Source organism: Apodemus sylvaticus, chromosome X, assembly GCF_947179515.1.
Source record: "Apodemus sylvaticus chromosome X, mApoSyl1.1, whole genome shotgun sequence".
NCBI classification, from domain to species: Eukaryota; Metazoa; Chordata; class Mammalia; order Rodentia; family Muridae; genus Apodemus; species Apodemus sylvaticus.
In genome coordinates this window covers 134,470,276-134,491,185 of record NC_067495.1, presented here as the reverse complement: position 1 = coordinate 134,491,185, position 20,910 = coordinate 134,470,276, and the positions used below count along the sequence as shown (strand labels likewise).

The 20,910-nt window shown below is 39.0% G+C and overlaps 1 protein-coding gene across 3 annotated transcripts in view; it reads left to right on the top strand.

Moving 5' to 3' along the window:
- Arhgef6 (Rac/Cdc42 guanine nucleotide exchange factor 6) overlaps window positions 1-20,910 on the top strand; it is a 119,291-nt gene that overhangs the window by 95,161 nt on the left and 3,220 nt on the right. For 2 of the 3 annotated variants that reach the window (XM_052170580.1, XM_052170582.1), the window contains 11 exons: window positions 3,051-3,110; window positions 5,232-5,378; window positions 7,375-7,461; window positions 8,178-8,256; window positions 9,069-9,214; window positions 10,284-10,409; window positions 12,035-12,055; window positions 13,170-13,263; window positions 14,553-14,630; window positions 16,695-16,794; window positions 19,443-19,497. In XM_052170580.1, the coding sequence (XP_052026540.1) occupies window positions 3,051-3,110; window positions 5,232-5,378; window positions 7,375-7,461; window positions 8,178-8,256; window positions 9,069-9,214; window positions 10,284-10,409; window positions 12,035-12,055; window positions 13,170-13,263; window positions 14,553-14,630; window positions 16,695-16,794; window positions 19,443-19,497 (993 nt within the window). The remainder of the gene's footprint in view (window positions 1-3,050; window positions 3,111-5,231; window positions 5,379-7,374; window positions 7,462-8,177; window positions 8,257-9,068; window positions 9,215-10,283; window positions 10,410-12,034; window positions 12,056-13,169; window positions 13,264-14,552; window positions 14,631-16,694; window positions 16,795-19,442; window positions 19,498-20,910) is intronic. The other variant, XM_052170581.1, reaches the window with a different exon arrangement.

Sequence of the window (20,910 nt, the reverse complement as noted above, 5' to 3'; positions counted from 1 at the left end):
AGCGTTTAGAGCTCACTTGCTGTGCGAAAAAAGTCTCAGGGTATTTGGAAGGCCCTATAGTTGGAGACAGTGGGGAGCTGCTGAGGAAAGATCAACAGAAGGAAATTTCCTTTTTTTAATTTTCTACATTCTTTGTTTACATTCCAAATGATTTTCCCTTTCCCGGTTCCCCCCTCCCCATAAGTCCCATAAGCCCTCTTCCCTCCACCCATTCCCCAATCACTCCTCCCACTTCTCTGTCCTGGTAATCCCCTACAATGCTGGATCAAGCCTTTGCAGGACCAGGGCCCTCTCCTTCCTTCCTTCTTGGGAATCATTTGATATGTGAGTTGTGTCTTGGGTATTCTTAACAGATATATTTAGAACATTTCATCCTAAAGCAAAAAAAAGAATATACCTTTTTCTCAGCACCTCATGGTACCTTCTCCAAAACTGACCATATTATTGGTCACAAGACTGACCTCATCAGATATAAGAAGATACAACTAATCCCATGCCTCCTTTCAGATCTCTGTGGAGTAAGGGTGGTCTTCAATAGCAACAAAAACAACAGAAAGCCCACATACACATGGAAACTGAATAATACTCTACTCAATGATACCTTGGTCAAGGACGAAATGAGGAAAGAAATCAAAGACTTTTTACAATTTAATGAAAATGAAGGCACAACGTTGCCCAAATTTATGGGACACAATGAAAGCAGTGCTAAGAGGAAAACTCATAGCCCTGAGTGCCTCCAAAAAGAAAATGGAGAGAGCATATACTAGCAGCTTAAAGGCGCACCTGAAAGCCCTGGAACAAAAAGAAGCTAATTCACCCAAGAGGAGTAGAAGACAGGAAATCATCAAACTCAGGGCTGAAATCAATCAAGTAGAAACAAAGAGAACCGTACAAAGAATCAACATGAAATTTCAATTAGGGCTCTAGAAAGTATTAACCTCTGGCTGCTTTCCATATGCTAATCCAGTTCACCAGATGGTTTGAGGTTTGCCCCTCCTTTTTTATCACAAAAATTCAGAAACCAGTGGCCTCTGCTTGTCGCTTCCCAGTGCTACAGCACAATGCTGCAGTACTAACAACTCCAGGAGCACATGGTTAAGCTTCCCCTGCCTGCCTGCAGGTTGGCCTCACCTATTTCTAGCCCAGCCTGTTTGGTCACATTGGCTTTGACTCTTCCTTCAGATTGCAACCATCAGATGCTATGTATCCCCCTTGCTGGGAGTATAGCAATGGGCCAGCCTTGTCCGGATTTCTAATCACTTATTAAAATAAGTTTTACCATGAAAGAATTCACACTAACTTTCCTGCCTGTGGCTTGAGTCAGATCTCTATTCTGTTCTGCCATGTTTTCTACCTGAGACTGGATGAGCAGAATTGGCCTTCCCCCTTCTTCAACTGAATCCATGGGGTCAGTGCATATACACTCCTAGGTGAGGTATGCCTACTATATGTCTGTATACCTCAATATTAGATGCACTACAGGATCAGTGATGTCCCTATGAGTAATTATTTAGTAATGATATTTTTTATTAAATATTACTTATTTATTCAATTTTATTAATTAAAATAAATTTAAATATATTTGATCATATTCTTCCCCTTCCCCAAGTCCACCAAGATCATCCTCTCTTCTCCCCTATTACTCAGCTTCAAGTTCTTTCTCAAAAATCAAACCCAAACCCTACAAAACCTAGACAACAAAATACAATACCCAAAAAGAAAAGAAATGAAAAAAGAAAAGACAAACTAAACTGTAACCATATCAAAGCGTACAAAAATCTGTGGATTCCATTATTTGCTGGTCAGGGAAATGGGAAGTCTTACCTCAATAATGACAAATATTATGTTGTTACTAAATATATGATATGTTATAAATTGTCTTAAAAGTCAACTGTGTTTGGCTAGATTCTACAATGTGAATGTGTATATATGTATGCATATATAAAATATACACCGTAACTATGGACAAATTTGCTTGTCAATTCAAAAGACTTTAACTTTATGTGCAAACCAACCAGTTGTATAAGTTAAGAATTCAAAAATAGACCAGAATTTAGGATCTAGTAATTATGTGATTAAGAAATTTTCTGGGGCTGCAAAGATCCCAGCCCCTAAGTTAGCTTGGTCATCACTGCCTGTAACTGTGGTCAGCTCCAGTGGGATCCAAAACCTCTGGCTTCCTCAAATATCTACATTCAGGTACACATACATACTCTCTCATACCTATGTATAATTACAAAATAAAATAAATGTTAAAAGATAGGAAAAAATAAAATTGCTTTTGTTTCACAGTTCCTTGAATTTTTTTAAAGATTTATTTATTTGATTTATGAGCACACTTTTGCTGTCTTCAGACACACCAGAAGAGGGCGTCAGATCCCATTACAGATGTTTGTGAGCCACCATGTGGGTGCTCAGAATTGAACTCAGGACCTCTGAAAGAGCAGTCAGTGCTCTTAACTGCTGAGCTTGAATTTTAATACAGGTGTGGATTCATGTAATCAATCACACTCAAGATTACACTCCAACACACACACATGCACGCACGCACGCACGCACGCACGCACACACACACAAACATGCACTTCTGTTGTGTTACCTTTTTTTACTTTCAACTTGCTCCATCCATGGCAGCACCCAGTCTCCTCTAATACTGTTTTTATTATTTATCTATTCTTAATTAATTTTTATTGGTTATTTTGTTTATTTACATTTCAAATGGTGTTCCCCTTCCTGGTTTCCCCTCCACAAATCCCCCATCCCATCCCCACTCCCCTTTGCCTCTATGAGGGTGCTCCCCCCATACCCACCCACTCCCTTCTTATGCCTCCAGCATCCCCTTACACTTTTTGAGATTATAATATTATATATATATATATATATATGTATGTATGTATGTATATATGTATATAATTGCATTGTTTCCTCCCTCCCAACCTTCCACATAACCCTTCTAGCTCTCTTCCACTCATGGCCTCTGCTTTCATTGAATGGTCTTATATACATACATGCACATGCTGATACTGTTTGTAAATGTATTCCTTTGGCAGGACACTCATCCAGATCATCAGGATATTCTGAAGGCAATCATAGCGTTCAAAACACTCATGGTAGGTGATGGTCTCAGATTGTCCTCCATTTTGTACATTTTGTTGCTGAAAGAGTGATTGGTGTGTACCATTTCTTTCCTTAAGCAAAGGTCCTCCAGAGGGAAACAATAATCTCTGAGCACAGCAGCCCTATGATTTGTTGCATTTGGTTTTGTTCTCCACAAAGTATGCTTACCTATGAAAGGTTGCCAGACTGGGGATATAAAGCAATCACAATTGAAAGCCTTGGCCACATTAAGCATTGATGTGTAGGTGGGGGTTTCCTTTTTTTAAAATTTCTTTGCATTTACCCCCATTGCTTACCTCATGTCTGTGTAATTTGTCATTCACTGATTGGCATCAATACTGAATTTTACTATTTGTGCCAAAAGATGTGAACTTGGTTTTTTGCATATGAAAAAGAAATACTTCCTAAAAGGAAAAACACAGTGTATAAAAATGAAGTTGCTTAATATAGACTGCTACCAGAGGTAGCTGTAATCTTGCATCTTGAGCATCAAGGTTAACCTATCTCCTTGAACTTACTGATGTCAAACCTTTTGATGCCATTTCAGAAGGAAAAATATAACCCTTTATTTTGAGTAATGGGTTTAAGTTTAGATATATTTGACATTTATAAAGCATTCTGTGGGATTTGGACCAATGTTCAGTTTTTGGTCCTTGCTAGAAGGTTATGGCCTACCATTCATCATTGATTCACTTTTATTGCTTTTGAAAGATAAGTAGGTGCCGTGTCAGTGGTTAAAGAGAAAGCTTGAGATCAGGCAAGGTATTGTGACAAATGTGTTCCCATTGTTAGGGAAAAAATAGTAAAACTACAAGCTTTTTACATGGCCCAGTTTCAAAGAACTCACTCAAACCCATAGTATGGCATTTGTTGTAACTTGTATTTCTTATATTCTTTCTATATAAATGAACATAGAAGGCCTTTGAAAAATCAAGCAAGCAAACAGTACAACAAATTCAAGTATCTTCCAGGTGTGGTGGGGTATGCCTTTAATATCACTAACTTGGGAGACTGGGGAAAGAGGTCCACTTCAAAATCAGAGCCTCAGTTACATAGTGAATTTGAGATCAGCCTGAGCTGCACAAGATCCTGTCTGAACAACAACAAACAAAAATACACCCCCCCAACAAAAACCGAACATGTCTCTTTTTTGTCATGTTGTTTTGATGGTGGTAATATATTAAAAATCTGTAGTATATTTATTTCTTAAAGTCTTAGTTGAATGAAGCAACAGACTTTTGTAGAAAAACTTACTTCCAAAGAGAATGATACTAAGTTCATTTGGATGCAGTAACATAATGACTCATTTGCTTAGACTTGAATTCACGTTGGATTAAGTACTGTTAAATTACTCCAAGATAACTTTAGTCTTTTTAAACAGGTTTTACATCTCTCCATATTCTTCATACGCCATATCTTATTGGCAAACTGTTTCTTGATTTGAATTTCCAAGTTAATCATCATGAAACCCACTTGTATCTATTTTCCCTAATCCTTTTAGGAATAAAAATAACCTGGATATTTTACAAAAAATATCCTCTTGCTCCCTAAAAAAAGTTGGGTCACTGCATGCCTGTTTCATGATAAATTCAGTTTGACTCACAGTGGCATAAAATAAATAAATACGTAATTTTGGCCATTCTCTGTTCTCAAAACTCTGGGAGTGATTTTGTCCATTTTTCTTATCATGGAGTTGCTATTTTTTGGAGAGTAAGCATGCATCATATAAATGGCATTGCTTTGTAATTAGAGCCCTATTTACCTATGGTAGTGAAGGGCTGGTTGCTTTGCTGGCTCTAGTTGGTAGGAATCTGTTTCTTTTCTCTCCAGACTCCTCATGGAGAGGGAGAGGTAAACCCCCTTTTACCACTTTATTTTGATGCTTTGATAAAATGGAAATGTTCTCCTCTTCCTATGACTTTGAAAGGTTAAAAGCTAGGTAGTGTGATAGTTTATCTGGCATAGATCATCATAGGAATAAGGAGCAAAGGATAAAGTGAGAGACAAGGACTCCAAAGCAATGGCTTGTTTTGAACTTGCTTTGGGTCTGAGAACTTTCCCAATCTTGTCTTATCCAAATCCCCATTGTATCATGTTCTTTTTGGTATCTGCAGGTGCAGTGCCAAGATCTGAGAAAGAGAAAGCAGCTGGAATTGCAGATCCTTTCAGAACCTATTCAGGCATGGGAAGGAGATGATATTAAGACTTTGGGAAGTGTGATCTTTATGTCACAAGTAGTGATGCAGCACGGGGCCTGTGAGGTAAGTCCTCAGCCTTGCTTGTTCAGGGTTTCATATATCCCTTCCATTATTAGTTCTTATGTCAAGATCAACCAGGGTAGTGACAGAGGGAATGGAAGAAAAGGGTAACTTTGAGACACATTTCAATGGTAATGGCAACAGAAAGGGACAACTTATGGAATACAGAAGATGGCAGATATACTTTATACCCATTAACTTTCAAAAGACCCTAGATATATATGCAGAGCTGTCCTGTAAGCAGCTGTTAATATACTATGGAAATGTAGGTGAGAGGTCAGTGTTAGAGAGATTTAAATGTCTCTGACAGATGTACCTTTCTAGGAAGGACATATCCAAAGAGAAGCACAGCAGTTGAAGACAGATTATTTCTTTTAGGAAGAGGCTATGGTAGGGGACAAAGGTTGATCACATCACCTGGTATGATTTATTGGGTGTTAGAGTTGTCTCCCTTCTCCATAGCGCCTTTCTATACCCTCTGACATGCTTGTGGCAGAGATTCATTACTATGGGTTAATAACCAATCTCATTGAAAATGCCGACACCCTGGGGAAGGTTATATCAGTGAGGATAACTATTAGTCATTCACATCTCTGGGATAAAATCCTTGGAAGAAAGAAGGAACCATCGTGGGGATGGATGCAGGACACGAGGAGAATAGAAAAGAATTGCGGGTTATGGTGTCATTGAAATTCCTGGAGGAACACTTGAAAGTGGCCAGCAAGCTGAGTGCTATGGAAGGTTCAGAGGTCAAGGAATGTGAGGACCAAAAAGAAGCCATTGGATTTTGCTAGAAGGCAGTTATTGATGAGGTTGAGAGAGCAGTGGGAGAGTGCAGTTAGGGAGGGATCAATGGAGAGAAAATGAAGGCATGGAGTAATTTGGCAATAAAGTGTCAAGAAATGAGATATTGTAAGTGAGGAAGCACATGGGCTGAGCAGGGTCCTTAAGAAAGCAGTAAGCGCATGTGAAAGGCAAAAGAGAGAACCCGGTAACACTGGAGAGGCTACTGAAGAAGGGCAGTGTTGTGGCAGGAGAACTAGGCACGAGAACTGTCCGAGAGAATGATGGTGATCCCAACAGAGAGCTGGGAAGCGTTACTCAAGTGGAAAGGAGAATGAGGAGACAGCCATGACAATACTTGTGCGAAATGGAATTTTTATGTCTACTAACTGTGACTATGTTACGGGGATCCGAGCAGCCCTGGTGTGTTAGGTTTACTTTAGTGAAATAAAAAAAAAATTTAGTTGACAAATAATGTATTATAATATACCTTAAAAGCAGTTTATACATTTATTTATTTATTTATTTGTCTTGCATGCCACACAGAAACTGTGCCTCTCTCTGTGTGTATGCACTTGTCCATATATGTGCATCTGTGTAGAGACAATAAATTCTTTCACCTATTACCCGCCAATTTTGTTTCTCATTGAATCTGTAGCTTACTGATTTTGTCTAGCCTGGCTAGCCAATGAGCTCTTCAGGTCGAATTGCCTACCACATAGCACCATTCATCTTGCTAATAAATGCTTGCTGCTGTGCTCAGCATTTACATGCTAGCAATCCTAACCTAGGCCCACATGCTTGAATGGCAGGTACTTTATCCATTGAGCCTATAATTACCCTAGTATTAATGATTAGAAATAATTCAATGACTGTGAATATTAACATACCATAAATTTCTTAGCTGTTGAAACTTGTTTCACTTTGTATTCAAAGCAAAGTTATATTTTAGTTTCGTGAACCTTGAGAAACTTACTTTGTGTCCAGGACTAGCATGTCACACTGGTGCATATTCTATGTGGGTTCTTATAGTCACACACTCGGGCTAATGGACACACGTAGTTGGTGCTTTTGACTTGGCAATCTTTACAACTCACTGCAGATGCTCAGGTTGATGGTTATGTAAGCTCTGGTTTTCAAAAGAGTGATTTCAGATGGTCTTAATAAAAGCAGTCCAATTTCTGTTCCCCCTTTCATGATTTTTGTTCTACTTCAGGAAAAAGAAGAACGATATTTTTTGCTGTTTTCAAGTGTCTTGATAATGTTGTCTGCCAGTCCTCGGATGAGTGGCTTTATGTATCAGGTGAGGAGATCTATATAAAATAAATTATCAAAGGCCAGATGAGAACAGGATCAAATGTGATATATGCACCATGCCATTAAAAGCTCAGGCCTTCAAAAGCACAATGTTTTTATCATAGTGAAACTGCTTGTAAGAACAGATGGTCTTGAGATCAAAGACCTTTGTATTAGTATAATCCTGCTCTGGCTATTTGGGGACCTACTCATGAGCTAGGCCTCTAGTTGTATAAATAGAAATATAAGTCTACAATTGGATATTAGCAGCAACAGTTTACAGTCCCATATCATTACTGCTGAGAAATACAAAGCTGGCATTTGATCCTATGACTGCAATTGAGGCCAGTCCCTAAATGCCTTAGGGAATGAAACCTCCCTTAGGCTGCTCCCAAAATGTAGACCATTATGCTATGATTCTCTGTTATTAGTGGTCAGAGCCATTACTCCCTTTCATAAAATGTGAGCCTTCACTAGTCAGTTCATAGGAAAATAAGTTAGAAAGTCAACTGCTTTGTAAATTATGAACTTATGGCTTAAAGTGTATTAGCCAAAGGCACATTTCTCCCTTGCTTTCTTATCTGATAAAAATAAAGACTAGAGAATCCTAATCTGTTGTCAGACTAGTGAAATATGTCTTGACATGTGATTCCTGAGAGGATCAAACATCTGAGAGAAAGATGTACAATCATAGAATTAATAGGAAGAATTTTTTTCTGCTAGGGAAAAATACCAATAGCAGGAATGGTGGTGACCAGATTGGATGAAATTGAAGGCAACGACTGCACATTCGAAATCACAGGTGGGTAATTTTCTCCTTTTCATGTAGCTACTTCAAATCCTTTTTGGAATAAAGTGGAGTTTAAATAAATAAATGCTATTATTTTCGTCTGTGTAGTTCATCAGCAGGATTTATGGGGATATGGCAAATTCCATTCCATTCTCCCAGAATAGCTAGAGTAGACCTATAAAGCCAAGAAGCTTCCTGGCCATTTAATAGCCCCAGCTTTGCCATTACTTTCCATTTTCTCTTGCTTAAGAGCTACTTATGAGAGCTGGAGAATAACAAAAGAGACTGACTTTCTCCTTCTCTGTCATTTGGTAGCCAAGAAGCCAAAGGTGCAGCCTTTTATCCACTCTATCGCCAACCTATAAAGCAGCTAGGCTTGGTTGTGTTCTAAGAAGCCACGCCACTTTCTATACAAACTGAGCAAAAGGCCCAGGCTTCACAATTCTCCTTGACATTTTCCCTTTTGCCAGGTCTCTGTGATTTACCTGTAATGCTCACACTTCTACATGGATGTCATAGAGAGGGCTAATGTTCCCAGCCTTATCAAAACCTGTACTTACCAATAAGAAGCCTAAGATTTGGTACTTGCCTAAAGATTTTTCAACTGACTTCAACTACATGTTTGTTTTTTGTCTTAGACAATGGGCAAAACAGTACAATATTCTTAGAATAAACTGTGGACTAGATGGCAAGTCAGTAACGAGGTTTCAGATTGCTAGTGTGCTTAGTGTTTGGTTTTATAGTATGTCTAAGTTTCTGCAAAGAATGTTTGTGAGACAGATCCTTGCCTTCTGTTCCTAAATGCTCAAAACTTGGTGATACAGGTAGCACGGTAGAGAGAATTGTGGTCCATTGCAACAATAACCAGGACTTCCAGGAGTGGATGGAGCAGCTGAACAGACTGACTAAAGGACCAGCCTCTTGCAGCTCATTGTCTAAGACCTCCTCCTCATCATGTAGTACTCATTCTGTAAGTAGTCTATTTGGATTGTTGGGATTATTGAAGTATTAGGGTTATTAAAGGTTTCTTTTTGTTTCCTGTCAGACTTTGCCTACTAAAGATTTCTAAAAATCAGCAGCAAGCATGCCGTTTGACTTTGGGTGGTCTCTATTTGTATATTTTGAAGTACAGTTAAACTTCACTGATTCTGATTGCTGAAGCCCATTGAAATTAACAAAACATTTCACTTAGGTGTGTGTGCTTTTGGTCAGCAGTCTTAAGGCACTCTGGCAAACTACTAGCCAAGTGTTTCCTGCCAAAGGCTCTTCTAAAATGTTTTAATTATAAATAAGGCTTGTTTTATAACTGATAGTTTCACAGTAATCATGTGCTAAGTCAAAACAGGGAGCTCACTTCCTTGAATGCTTGAACAATTCCATATAATCTCATCCTCTTATATCTGCTCAGTAACTTGCATGGAAAGGAAACTTTTAGCATTGCCATCCTCTGAGTTCTCAGAAACCAATAACTTGTTGAATTGGAATTAGTGAGATATCACTGTACTTGCTGGGTGAAACGGAAGCTTTCCTTGGTTGTCTGTTAACACTCAAACCTGCAATGCCAACATTCCTATTTTGAGTGTTTTGTGTCTGTTGTGGTGGCAGAACACAGGCTTTGGGTTCAAATCTTGTCTTTGCCAATTACTAGCCGGTTACTTTACTTCGCTGAGTCTGTTGTCATCGTTTAGTCTGATGAAATAATCCATTTAAGATTCTAAGTGAGTGCAAAACACATCGCTAAACCTTGAATGATTTCTATTGTTCCACTTTCCTCCCTGACAGAGGATACATTTCTGAAAATTTCAGAAAAGATAGGACAGGATCATGGGACACTGGGTCCATTTTGTGCTGTTCCTTAGAGACCCCATAACTTTATGTAGAAACTGTCAGTTTTCCAATTGGACACTTTGACTATTCCACATTCCCCATTTCATGTCTGGCTTTGCTGATCCAATGAAGCTACTGTCATTTTCTCACTGTGTGGTACCAGGTCGGGTTCAGATGGCAGATTGCCAGCATCTCATGAGACATTTTCCCAGTCTTTTAGCTCTACCGGACAGCCCCGAGGACCCTTGGAGCCTCCTCAAATTATAAAACCATGGAGTTTAAGTTGCCTACGACCTGCACCTCCACTTAGACCATCAGCAGCACTAGGTTATAAAGAGGTAATTTTGCTACGTATGGTGTAAAATGTTTCTGACAAGCTAATTTTGGAGCTTGCTGCAAATAGTTCAGAGAGAATATGCTAGAATTTATGATAGGATATATCTATAGAGAGAGATATATACATCTTTCTCTCTCTCTCTCTCTCTCTCTCTATATATATATATATATATATATATATATATATATGTCTTGAATTGCTAGATTCAGTGATTGCTTTTTAATTTTGCATTTCCCTGTTCTCCATTTACACACATTGATGGAACTGAACAGCTCAACTACACTGCCTGTTTCTTTTTTTTCTTTAAGTGTCTGTGTTGTTTCTCTATGAAGAGAGGATGATTCTTTAGATTAGCTAACTATGTACACATATCTCAAACAAGAAACATGTCTATGGAAGTTGCATTTCTGATCAAACAGCCAATTCTGTATTTTGGAGCATGTTGATAAATAAAGCCCAATCACTAAAACATCATGAGACCAACGTATGTGTCTCAACCATGAAAGCAGTGTTTGCTATAGTGGGAAGGATAGAAGAATATAATGAAAGGAATGTCCTTTTTACAAAGGGGCTTCTCAGTAGCAACTTCCTGCACAGGGCATTTGGCATCTGCCTAGTGTGCTACAAAGATATGCCATGGCCAGTGTGGCTGATCCTCTGCTTTACAAGTATAGTCAAGGAACATTGGTCACTAGCTCCCTTAATGACATAGTATTTATTACCTTTTCATCCAGCGATGTTTTTCCCTTTTACTTATTTCTACTTATTTCATATTTCAGAAAAGATGCTCATTTATTAATAACTACTCTTCAGATCTTGTTGTATGAAGAGTAAGTTACTGACAGTTATAAAATGAACCTTAGAATTTGGATGTAAAGACAGTGTATAATTCTCTGTTTGGTGTGCTTTGATATTGGAGACTTTGCTCAATTTTGAGTGTGTTTTGATTTGAGCAACCGTGCTTTTGATCCAATTAATTGTTGCCTCTGTTGTTCACTGCAAAATAGAACAATATAGAGACACTGGAGGATTTTTTTAACCCTTTCAACTGACACAATAGACATGAATCTTGAGCATACTTTAAAAAAAAAAAGTAACACTATTCAGAATTTGGGCAGGAAGTGGCCCTGCAGATTTGCTTTGAAACTGGCCTGCAACCATTCAGTTTTCTTTTATTCCTTAAGCCGGGAGTGCCACTTCATAGGAACCTATTCCCATTTTTAATAATGGACATTTTACAACTGTCAGTCACTAACTTCATACCAAGGCAAACTCTGAAGGGTAGAGTTGACTTTAATCCTACACATAACTAATCTATTAAAACTAAGGCATGGTCACTTTGTTTCTGCTGGGGAAAGAGAGTTATTAATATGTTCTTGCTATGTCCTGTGCATTTTGGTGATTTTTCAGCATTTTTAATTCTGTAAAGAACTGGATTCTTTGGACTTTTGCATGAGGGGATTGCATCTGAGACTAATGTGGGAAATGTGGCGGTATTCTCTCTGTGTAATTGATGATAACACTAACATTTCAAATGTTGTTTTAGAACTATTGATAAATGGATGTGGTCATTATAACCATCGACCTCTCACGCTCATCTTCTCTTTCTTTACATATTCATTTTAGAGGATGTCTTATATCTTAAAGGTAAGGGTAGAACAGTGACATCGTAATGTCGTTGTGCTGTAACCTTTGGTGAATGAAGCTTTCCTTTATGCTTGTTTTGTCCCTTGCTATAATTGGTGGCTAAAATGTGAAGAAGCAATTCTGACATGTAAGTACTTTCTTCAAAAGCAGGCTTGTGTTTGGTCCTTGTAAAATATCACTTTATATATTATGCCTCTAAAATGCTCATTTTCCCTATGTTTTTTAATGCTAGCTTTTCTTCTTATTTTTTTTCTTAAATCGTGTGTGATTTTCATGTTTGCCTCCTTTTAAGTTTAAGTGGAGCCACTGTGGCTAAGTGAAGGCAATTAAATTCTTTGTTCCCTATATTTTCCAATACTAGTTATTCCTCATGTATCAGATAGATACATAGATTCTGGACAATATGGAATATCAGAATAGTATATTGGGATTCTAAGTTTTCCAATTTGTTTACTTGCATTTTAACATTTAACACTTTTTTTTAATATAGCAAAAAGCAAATTCACTAAATTTCATCTTTATTGTGTACTAATTAAAGGCGTGGTTTGGCTATATATAGGCCAAATTTATTTATCAGGAAACCCTTCATGAAATTCTCCTCTCTGAGAAAATAACTCTCTCCATCTTAATTTTCCTATCTGACTGATAGGAAATACAGTTTCCTTTATAGAGCCACTGCTCAGCAAAACTTATTCAAGCAGTTTTAAACTCTTAGAACTGTTCTATTAGCAGGTGCATTGCTTACTTAATTCACTTCAAACTATCCACAGTGAATATAAACCAAGTTAGGAATGCTAGAACTGTTCTGGGATTGAAATCCCATTACTTCTGCTGCAGATGGTACCCTAAAGGCACTGACCCTCCTGCACAATCTGCATCCGTCTCCATTCTTATTCTCATTGTGGCAACTGAAAGTGGACTGTCATTGCCTGTGCTTTGTTGAACCTTTCTGAGTTTACTGGAGCCATTTATAGTATGTGTGATCTAAAATTCTGGCCCTTCCCTAATGGATGCTGTCGTGATGAGAGATGTATTCCAATTCATTTTGTTTGCTTTGTTCTCATTCGTATTTGGAAGAGAATGTTAATTCATGGAGAAACTATTACCCTTACAGGAATCTAGTAAGAGCCCCAAAACGATGAAGAAGTTTCTTCACAAAAGAAAGACGGAGAGAAAAGCATCTGAGGAAGAATACGTGATTAGGAAAAGTATGTGTTCTGTGCTTTTGCAAAGTTATTTATGGGTGAACTAACATGAGAATTTTTAAAAAGCAGATAATTAGAGCAGTTTGTTCTTGGCATCATCTGTTGTAAAGATACACAGAAAATTTGGTCACTTCGGAATAAGCTGCCTCCTGCTGCACATCCTGCTGACTCTGAAAGACACCAATCTGGACCATTTTCCTGATGCTATCACTTCACCCTACCTGGTTTAGATCCCCCAATGGTACCCATTTGCTATGGAAACATTTTTTCCCTCTAGATTTCTGATGCCTGGAATATTTTTCTGAACAGATAGACCAAATGGACCTGAGGACAGAAATTATTCTGGAAGTCCAATGCCCAGGGATGTTCTCAGTTGACCTTGGAGTCAGCCTGCTGGCATCAGGAAACATTTAGGAGATGACTACAAAGTCAGCCAGTCAAGTGATATATCCGTATTTGACTCTAAAATTGTGAACAAGGGAACTTTGGGACGTACATGGAGATGTCAGCACTTCATATATCAGTTGCAAGTGTAGTTTAGTTAAATCTTTCCTGTGGCTGGGGACATAGCTCAATTCATAGAGTGTTTGCCTAGCAAGCACAAAGCCCTTGTTTGATCCCTAGAATCATATAAACCAGGCATTGCAGCATGTGCCTCTTATCCCTGCTTGGAAGGTGGAGGTAGGAGGATCAGAAGTTCAACTCCATCCTCAGCCACAAGTTAGATGTAACCCTGGGCTATATGTGACTCTGATATGATATAATATAATATAACATAATAAAATGTTATCTTTGTTGAACTTCAACTTCTGAAGCTCCAACCCCACCCTCATCTAAACTTATTAATGGAAACTTGACATCTGAATATTTAAAGACTGGGTTGGGGAGATGATGAGTGATAAGCTGCCTGGTGTAGAAGATGGGTGGGGTCAACAGGGAAGGGCTCTTAAGGCACGCCTTGAAATGTAATTGATAGAAAGACTTTGGTGTACTAGATGAGAATTGGAGCCAACACTAAGCCCACTGCCATCATTTTTAGCCTTCAAGAGATGATTAATAAAACCCTTACTACTTTAGAGTTCTGAACTTCAGAAGCAACACTCCTTCCCCCGAGGACTGACCCCAGAACTCTCGGGGTTACTCTTTGATCATTCTTTTGCCTCATGGGGCTTGAACAAATTTCTGCCTGCCTTTCAGAAACACTGCAGCCCTTGGCAGTGATTGGCACAACATCATTTTGAGTGTTCAGGGTCATATATGTAGCAGAAGTTATTACTGATTAAATTTGACAGGTACTGCTGCCCTGGAAGAGGATGCTCAGATTCTTAAGGTGATCGAAGCTTATTGCACCAGCGCCAGTTTTCAACAAGGTAATGGCTCAATTAGAATTCGCCACACTGCTTTTGCTAATGACTGGGGTTTATTCTTTGGTACCTGCTGTCTCTTCGAAGGAAAATAAAAACCCTTCATTACAGATCGGGTTTGCAGGGTATGGAAAGCATGTGACTCAATGCAGAGCAGAGGTGCAGGACTGAATCTTTCAGATAAGGTGCTTTAGCTGCTGGGTGGTTTGTTTGTGAACTCTTGCTTTTCACCTAGAGAGAAAGAGACATGAGACATGCAAGAAGGAAAACGTTAGAGGTGATAGAAATGAGAAAAAAAATTTTTTAAAAAAGTTACTCTCTTTTGATCTACAGAGATACCTCCACCAGCACTAGTTAGGAATTAAAGAGCCCAGAGAGTTCCTGTGTCTGCGAACTGATGCTAATCTCATCTTATAGGCAGAATAGGAAAGGAAGTCAGAATACTATCTCTCATCAGCTATGTGTTGAAGTGAACGATGCTTCATCAGACTTGGGTTTCAAAGTTGTTCTGAAAATCTGGAAATGTAGCTATATAGCTTCATAATGTATAAAATGTCTCAGGGAGTTGTTAGGGAAGGGCATTTGCCTAAACAGCTTTTAGGTAATACCATTGAATGCTAGATGATGCCTTCTGGAAAATCCTTATGTTTTTCCCAGTCCGGGCCACTTAGATTATATATTTTGTTTTCTCTCATCACAGACTTTATGTCATTACTGATATGCCCTTTAGAACGGTTCTCACAGCTGCATAGGGAATGAATGTCCCCTAATGCTGCTGTATTTTTCACAACTGCTGACCAGCTGCTTACTTGGTGTGAGAGGGATTTCATAAGAGACTGTCTTAATACAAAGTAACACATCTACAGGCTGTCACAAAAAGGAAAGCACTTGATGTGGAAATCAATATATTTCACTGTGAACAGGGACATTGTATCACAGATGCGACCTGGCTGTGGCTTTTCACATGCTCTGTTCTAATAACAAGTTTTGATGAGCTGGGAGAGGAAAGTGAGAGAAGTTTTTATTGTGAAAGCTAGAGTGGAAATGGGGATGAGGAAACGCCACAGCATCCCTCATACAAAATCCAGCCTTACCTCACCTCTGACCTACTTGTTTTTCTAGCTATAGTGTCTATCCATGTAGTCAGAGATAAAAGCTCAGGCATGTGATCTGCCCTAGGAAAGACCAGTTTTGTTTCTCCTTCTTACCTTCTCTTGTAGATATGGGAAGAATCCTGCTTGACAGTCAGATGTGGCCAAAATTTAAGCATTATAGTGGGCCAGTCTGATGTCCCATTTCCCTGGAAATGACTGCTCTTGGCTTTGGGTATTCATTCTTTTATCCTTCCATTTATCTTCTGCATACTGATGAAGAGCTAATCTCTGAACACAGAAACACATCTTACCTCTGGGGAAATGGAAGTGACCAAGTGAAAGCAGAGAGAGTGTATGTCTATGAATGATACTATTCCAATACAGTGACCTAGTCAGTGACCTACACAGACCAAAGAGAGGAAGGATCTAGATTTCCAGAAGGTAGAGGCAGTGTAGGCAGAGAGGAGTGAACACACCTGCATTTTGTTGCTGATATGATAATGTACCCACCACCAAAATAGATTTAGGCTGCTCCACATTTCCTAGAGGACTGGAGAAGGAACGAGTGCTGCTTCTGAAGCCCTTTCACCATGTTGTACCCCAGAGCAGTGCTGGTCTCAGCCTGATCTTTACTAAAATGAAAGAATTCCCAGTGATCATGGGATGTGGTGTGTGACTCTTGGAGGCATGCAGAGACTGGGTGATCAGTGATGAATGAGCTCTTTGCTCTGGGAAAGGGAAAACAGAAAAGTCTGGGACTCCTACCACATCTGTTCCCCTTCAAGAAGATCAAATAATGCCATTTGGTCATTTAGAGTCCCCACTATCAGGAAAATGTAAAAGTGGCATGCTTGCCCTTTGAGTACAGGGCATGAAGAACATCGCTGCGGTAACTACAGGAGAAAGGGAAACATACCTAGGACAGCCTCTGATAACTCCCTGCTCTCTCTCACGTAACTGTGATCATCACTTACAGGTACTCGTAAAGATTCTGTTCCACAAGTACTACTCCCTGAGGAAGAGAAACTCATTATTGAAGAAACCAGAAGTAATGGGCAGACCATCATTGAAGAGAAGTGAGTAGAGAGTGTTTCTTTCTTGACAAGTATGGGGCCTAAAGTAGGAATGACAGCTGTCTTGTAACAAAACAGCCATAACCATGAACAAGTTGGAGGAGGAAATGGTTTATTACAGGTCACAACTCTCAGGTCACACTCCAACACTGCAGGAATCCAGGGCAGGAACTCAAACAAGGGAGGAGCCTGGAGGTAGGAGCTTATGCAGAGGCTATGGAGGGTGCTGTGCATAGTCCTACTCAAGAGAACAGGCTAGAGTCCAAGTTCTGCTCTCAATTTGTTGGGTATTGTCAGTGTCACCCTGGGCTAGCTCTTCCACCTCTCTAAATTTGTTTTCTTCATCTGTGAAATGTGAGTGATGGAAGTATTTTCTGAGTTATTTTGTGATCAAATATAATAATTGTAAAGATTATCACTCAAAAAATGTATGCCCATGTAATCGTTGTTATTAAGAACATTATTATTAATGTAGTAGTCATCATAGCCTTGTGCAGGCTTCAAGGAATATAGTATTATCCTTATTCCATATGTAAAGAAAGCAATAGCCATGATTAGACATAAAAGAAACTGGTTACACAAGTTCAGAGTGATAGTAAGTGACAGGATAAAAACTAAAACCTAGGGCCTGGAGGGATGGCTCAGCAGTTAAGAGCACCAGCTGATCTTTCAGAGGACCCCGGTTAAATTTACAAGACACATATAGGACGGCTACCTCACAACTGCTTGTAATTCCAATCATAAAAATTAATCTTTGCCAGGCAGTCGTGGTGTACGCCTGTAATCCCAGCACTCGGGAGGCAGAGGCAGGCAGATTTCTGAGTTTGAGGCCAGCCTGGTCTACAGAATGAGTTCCAGGACAGCCAGGGCTACACAGAGAAACCCTGTCTCAAAAAAACCAAACCCCCAAAAAACAAAAAAAAATTAATTTTTTAAAAATTTTATTCGATATATTTTTTATTTACATTTCAAATGATTTCCCCTTTTCTGGTTCCCCACTCCCCGAAAGTCACATAAGCCCCCTTCCCTCCCTCTGTTCTCCCACCCATCCCTTCCCACCTCCCTGTTCTGGTTTTGTCTTATACTGCTATACTGAGTCTTTCCAGAACAAGGGGCCACTCCTCCTTTCTTCTTGTACCTCATTTGATGTGTGGATTATGTTTTGGGTATTCCAGTTTTCTAGGTTAATATCCACTTATTAGTGAGTACATACCATGATTGATCATTTGAGTCTGGGTTACCTCACTTAGTATGATGTCCTCTAGCTTCATCCATTTGTCTGAGAATTTCATGAATTCATTGTTTCTAATGGCTGAATAGTACTCCATTGTGTAGATACACCACATTTTTTGCATCCATTCTTCTGTTGAGGGACAACTGGGTTCTTTCCAACTTCTGGCAATTATAAATAGGGCTGCTATGAACATAGTGGAACATGTATCCTTATTACATGCTGGGGAATCCTCTGGGTATATGCCCAGGAGTGGTATAGCAGGATCTTTCGGAAGTGACATGCCCAGTTTTCTAAGGGACTGCCAGACTGATTTCCAGAGTGGTTGTACTAATTTGCAACCCCACCAGCAGTGGAGGAGTGTTCCTCTTTCTCCACATCCTCGCCAACATCTGCTGTCTCCTGAGTTTTTAATCTTAAAAACTCCCCAACTAAAATCCAGATCTGTAAGTTCATTGATTTGAAAAAATTTAGAAGCAAAGAATGCCACCACTAACCAGAGAACTTAATCATTATTCAAAAAATAGTATTTTTTAATGTCCTGATTCTCCATTATGTAAGGTTAGCTAAATAAAAAGGCATGGCTATTATAGCATATATAGGGTCTTGTGATAGCATAGGTTTTATTATATTGTAAGTAATATTTACTCCTACTCTAAAGTTGCAGCAATAAAACCATAGAATGGGACTCTTAAAAAATTGAACTCATGGGAGCAGAGAGTACACTTGTGATTACCAGAGGCTTGGAGGGGGTAGAAGAAATAGGTGATGCTGATTAAAAAAACCTCTATAATGTTCAGTTGTATAAGATGATAGGTAAATTTTAGTCTAACATGTAGCACAGTGACTATATCTTTTATACTTGAACAATATCTTTTATATTTGAAATTTACAAAGAGCATAGACATCCTGTGCTCTCAATACATACATACATACATACATACATACATACATACATATACACACACACACTACACACTCACTCACAAATAACATCTACAACCACATGTGGTGATGGTTGTGATAACTTCATTTATGGCATAATTTCATAAGACAAATGCACCAAAGCATCATGCTGCATACTTTAAATATATAGTTTTTAATTTGTCAACTATATCCTCAAATTGAAAAAAAATTAAGGTCATTATCTGTTGTTTTCTGGCCACACAAGCTGGGCGTGGGAAGAAAGACAGGCAGTATAGAAATGATGCTGTAACATGGCTTTGAAATGGGCATGTGTGATACGAGTTTTCCTCCTATGAAGAGAAAGAATGTGGACCATCCAGAGTAGGGATACTCCCCATCAGGTAGAAACCACACTGATATTTCCATCTCTGTATTTATATAGAGTTGTAGGTTGCTTATTTATCAGCACTTCCGGACCAACCATTCATTTATAATTTTTCTCTGTGTATTTTAGGAGCCTTGTTGATACTGTCTATGCCTTGAAGGATGAGGTCAAGGAACTGAAGCAGGTAATGCATTACCAAAAAGTTACCTTCTCTGATCATAGAATTGTTCAGTGTTCTTTGCCACTGGGAGATGGTTTCAGGAAGAGCCCAGGAACAGGTACTAAAGGAGAGTTGGTATTTTCTTTGTGGTATCAGGTGAATGTTATTTCTTCCATGATGTGGCCTTGATTTCTGAGCCTTTCTATTTAGACATATTCAGCAGAGTCCCAAACTTAGATACTGTTTTTTTTTTCCTCACATCTTTTTATTTGTTTATTTATTTGTTTATTTATTTATTTATTTTTCTTTTATTTGATATATTTTTTATTTTCATTTCAAATGATTTCCCCTTTCTGGTCCCCCACTGCCCGAAAGTCCCATAAGCCCCCTTCTCTCCCCCTGTCCTCCCACCCACCCCTTCCCACTTCCCTGTTCTGGTTTTGCCTTATACTGCTACATTGAGTCTTTCCAGAACCAGGGGCCACTCCTCTATTCTTCTTGTAACTCATTTGATGTGTGGATTATGTTTTGGGTATTCCGGTTTTCCAGGCTAATATCCACTTATTAGTGAGTGCATACCAGAATTGATCTTTTGAGACTGGGTTACCTCACTTAGTATGATGTTCTCCAGCTCCATCCATTTGCCTAAGAATTTCATGAATTCATTGTTTCTAATGGCTGAATAGTACTCCATTGTGTAGATATACCACATTTTTTGCATCCATTCTTCTGTTGAGGGATACCTGGGTTCTTTCCAGCTTCTGGCTATTATAAATAGGGCTACTATGAACATAGTGGAGCATGTATCCTTATTACATGCTGGGGAATCCTCTGCGTATATGCCCAGGAGTGGTATAGCAGGATCTTTCGGAAGTGACGTGCCCACTTTTCTGAGAAACCGCCAGACTGATTTCCAGAGTGGTTGTACCAATTTGCAACCCCACCAGCAGTGGAGGAGTGTTCCTCTTTCTCCACATCCTCACCAACACCTGCTGTCTCCTGAGTTTTTAATCTTAGCCATTCTGACTGGTGTAAGGTGAAATCTCAGAGTTGTTTTGATTTGCATTCCCCTGATGACTAATGAAGTTGAGTATTTTTTAAGATGCTTCTCCACCATCCAAAGTTCTTCAGGTGAGAATTCTTTGTTTAACTCTGTACCCCATTTTAATAGGGTTATCTGGTTCCCTTGGGTCTAACTTCTTGAGTTCTTTGTATATATTGGATATTAGCCCTCTATCTGATGTAGGGTTGGTGAAGATCTTTTCCCAATTTGTTGGTTGCTGATTTGTCCTTTTGATGGTGTCCTTTGCCTTACAGAAACTTTGTAATTTTATGAGGTCCCATTTGTCAATTCTTGATCTTAGAGCATACACTATTGGTGTTCTGTTCAGAAACTTTCTCCCTGTACCGATGTCCTCAAGGGTCTTCCCCAGTTTC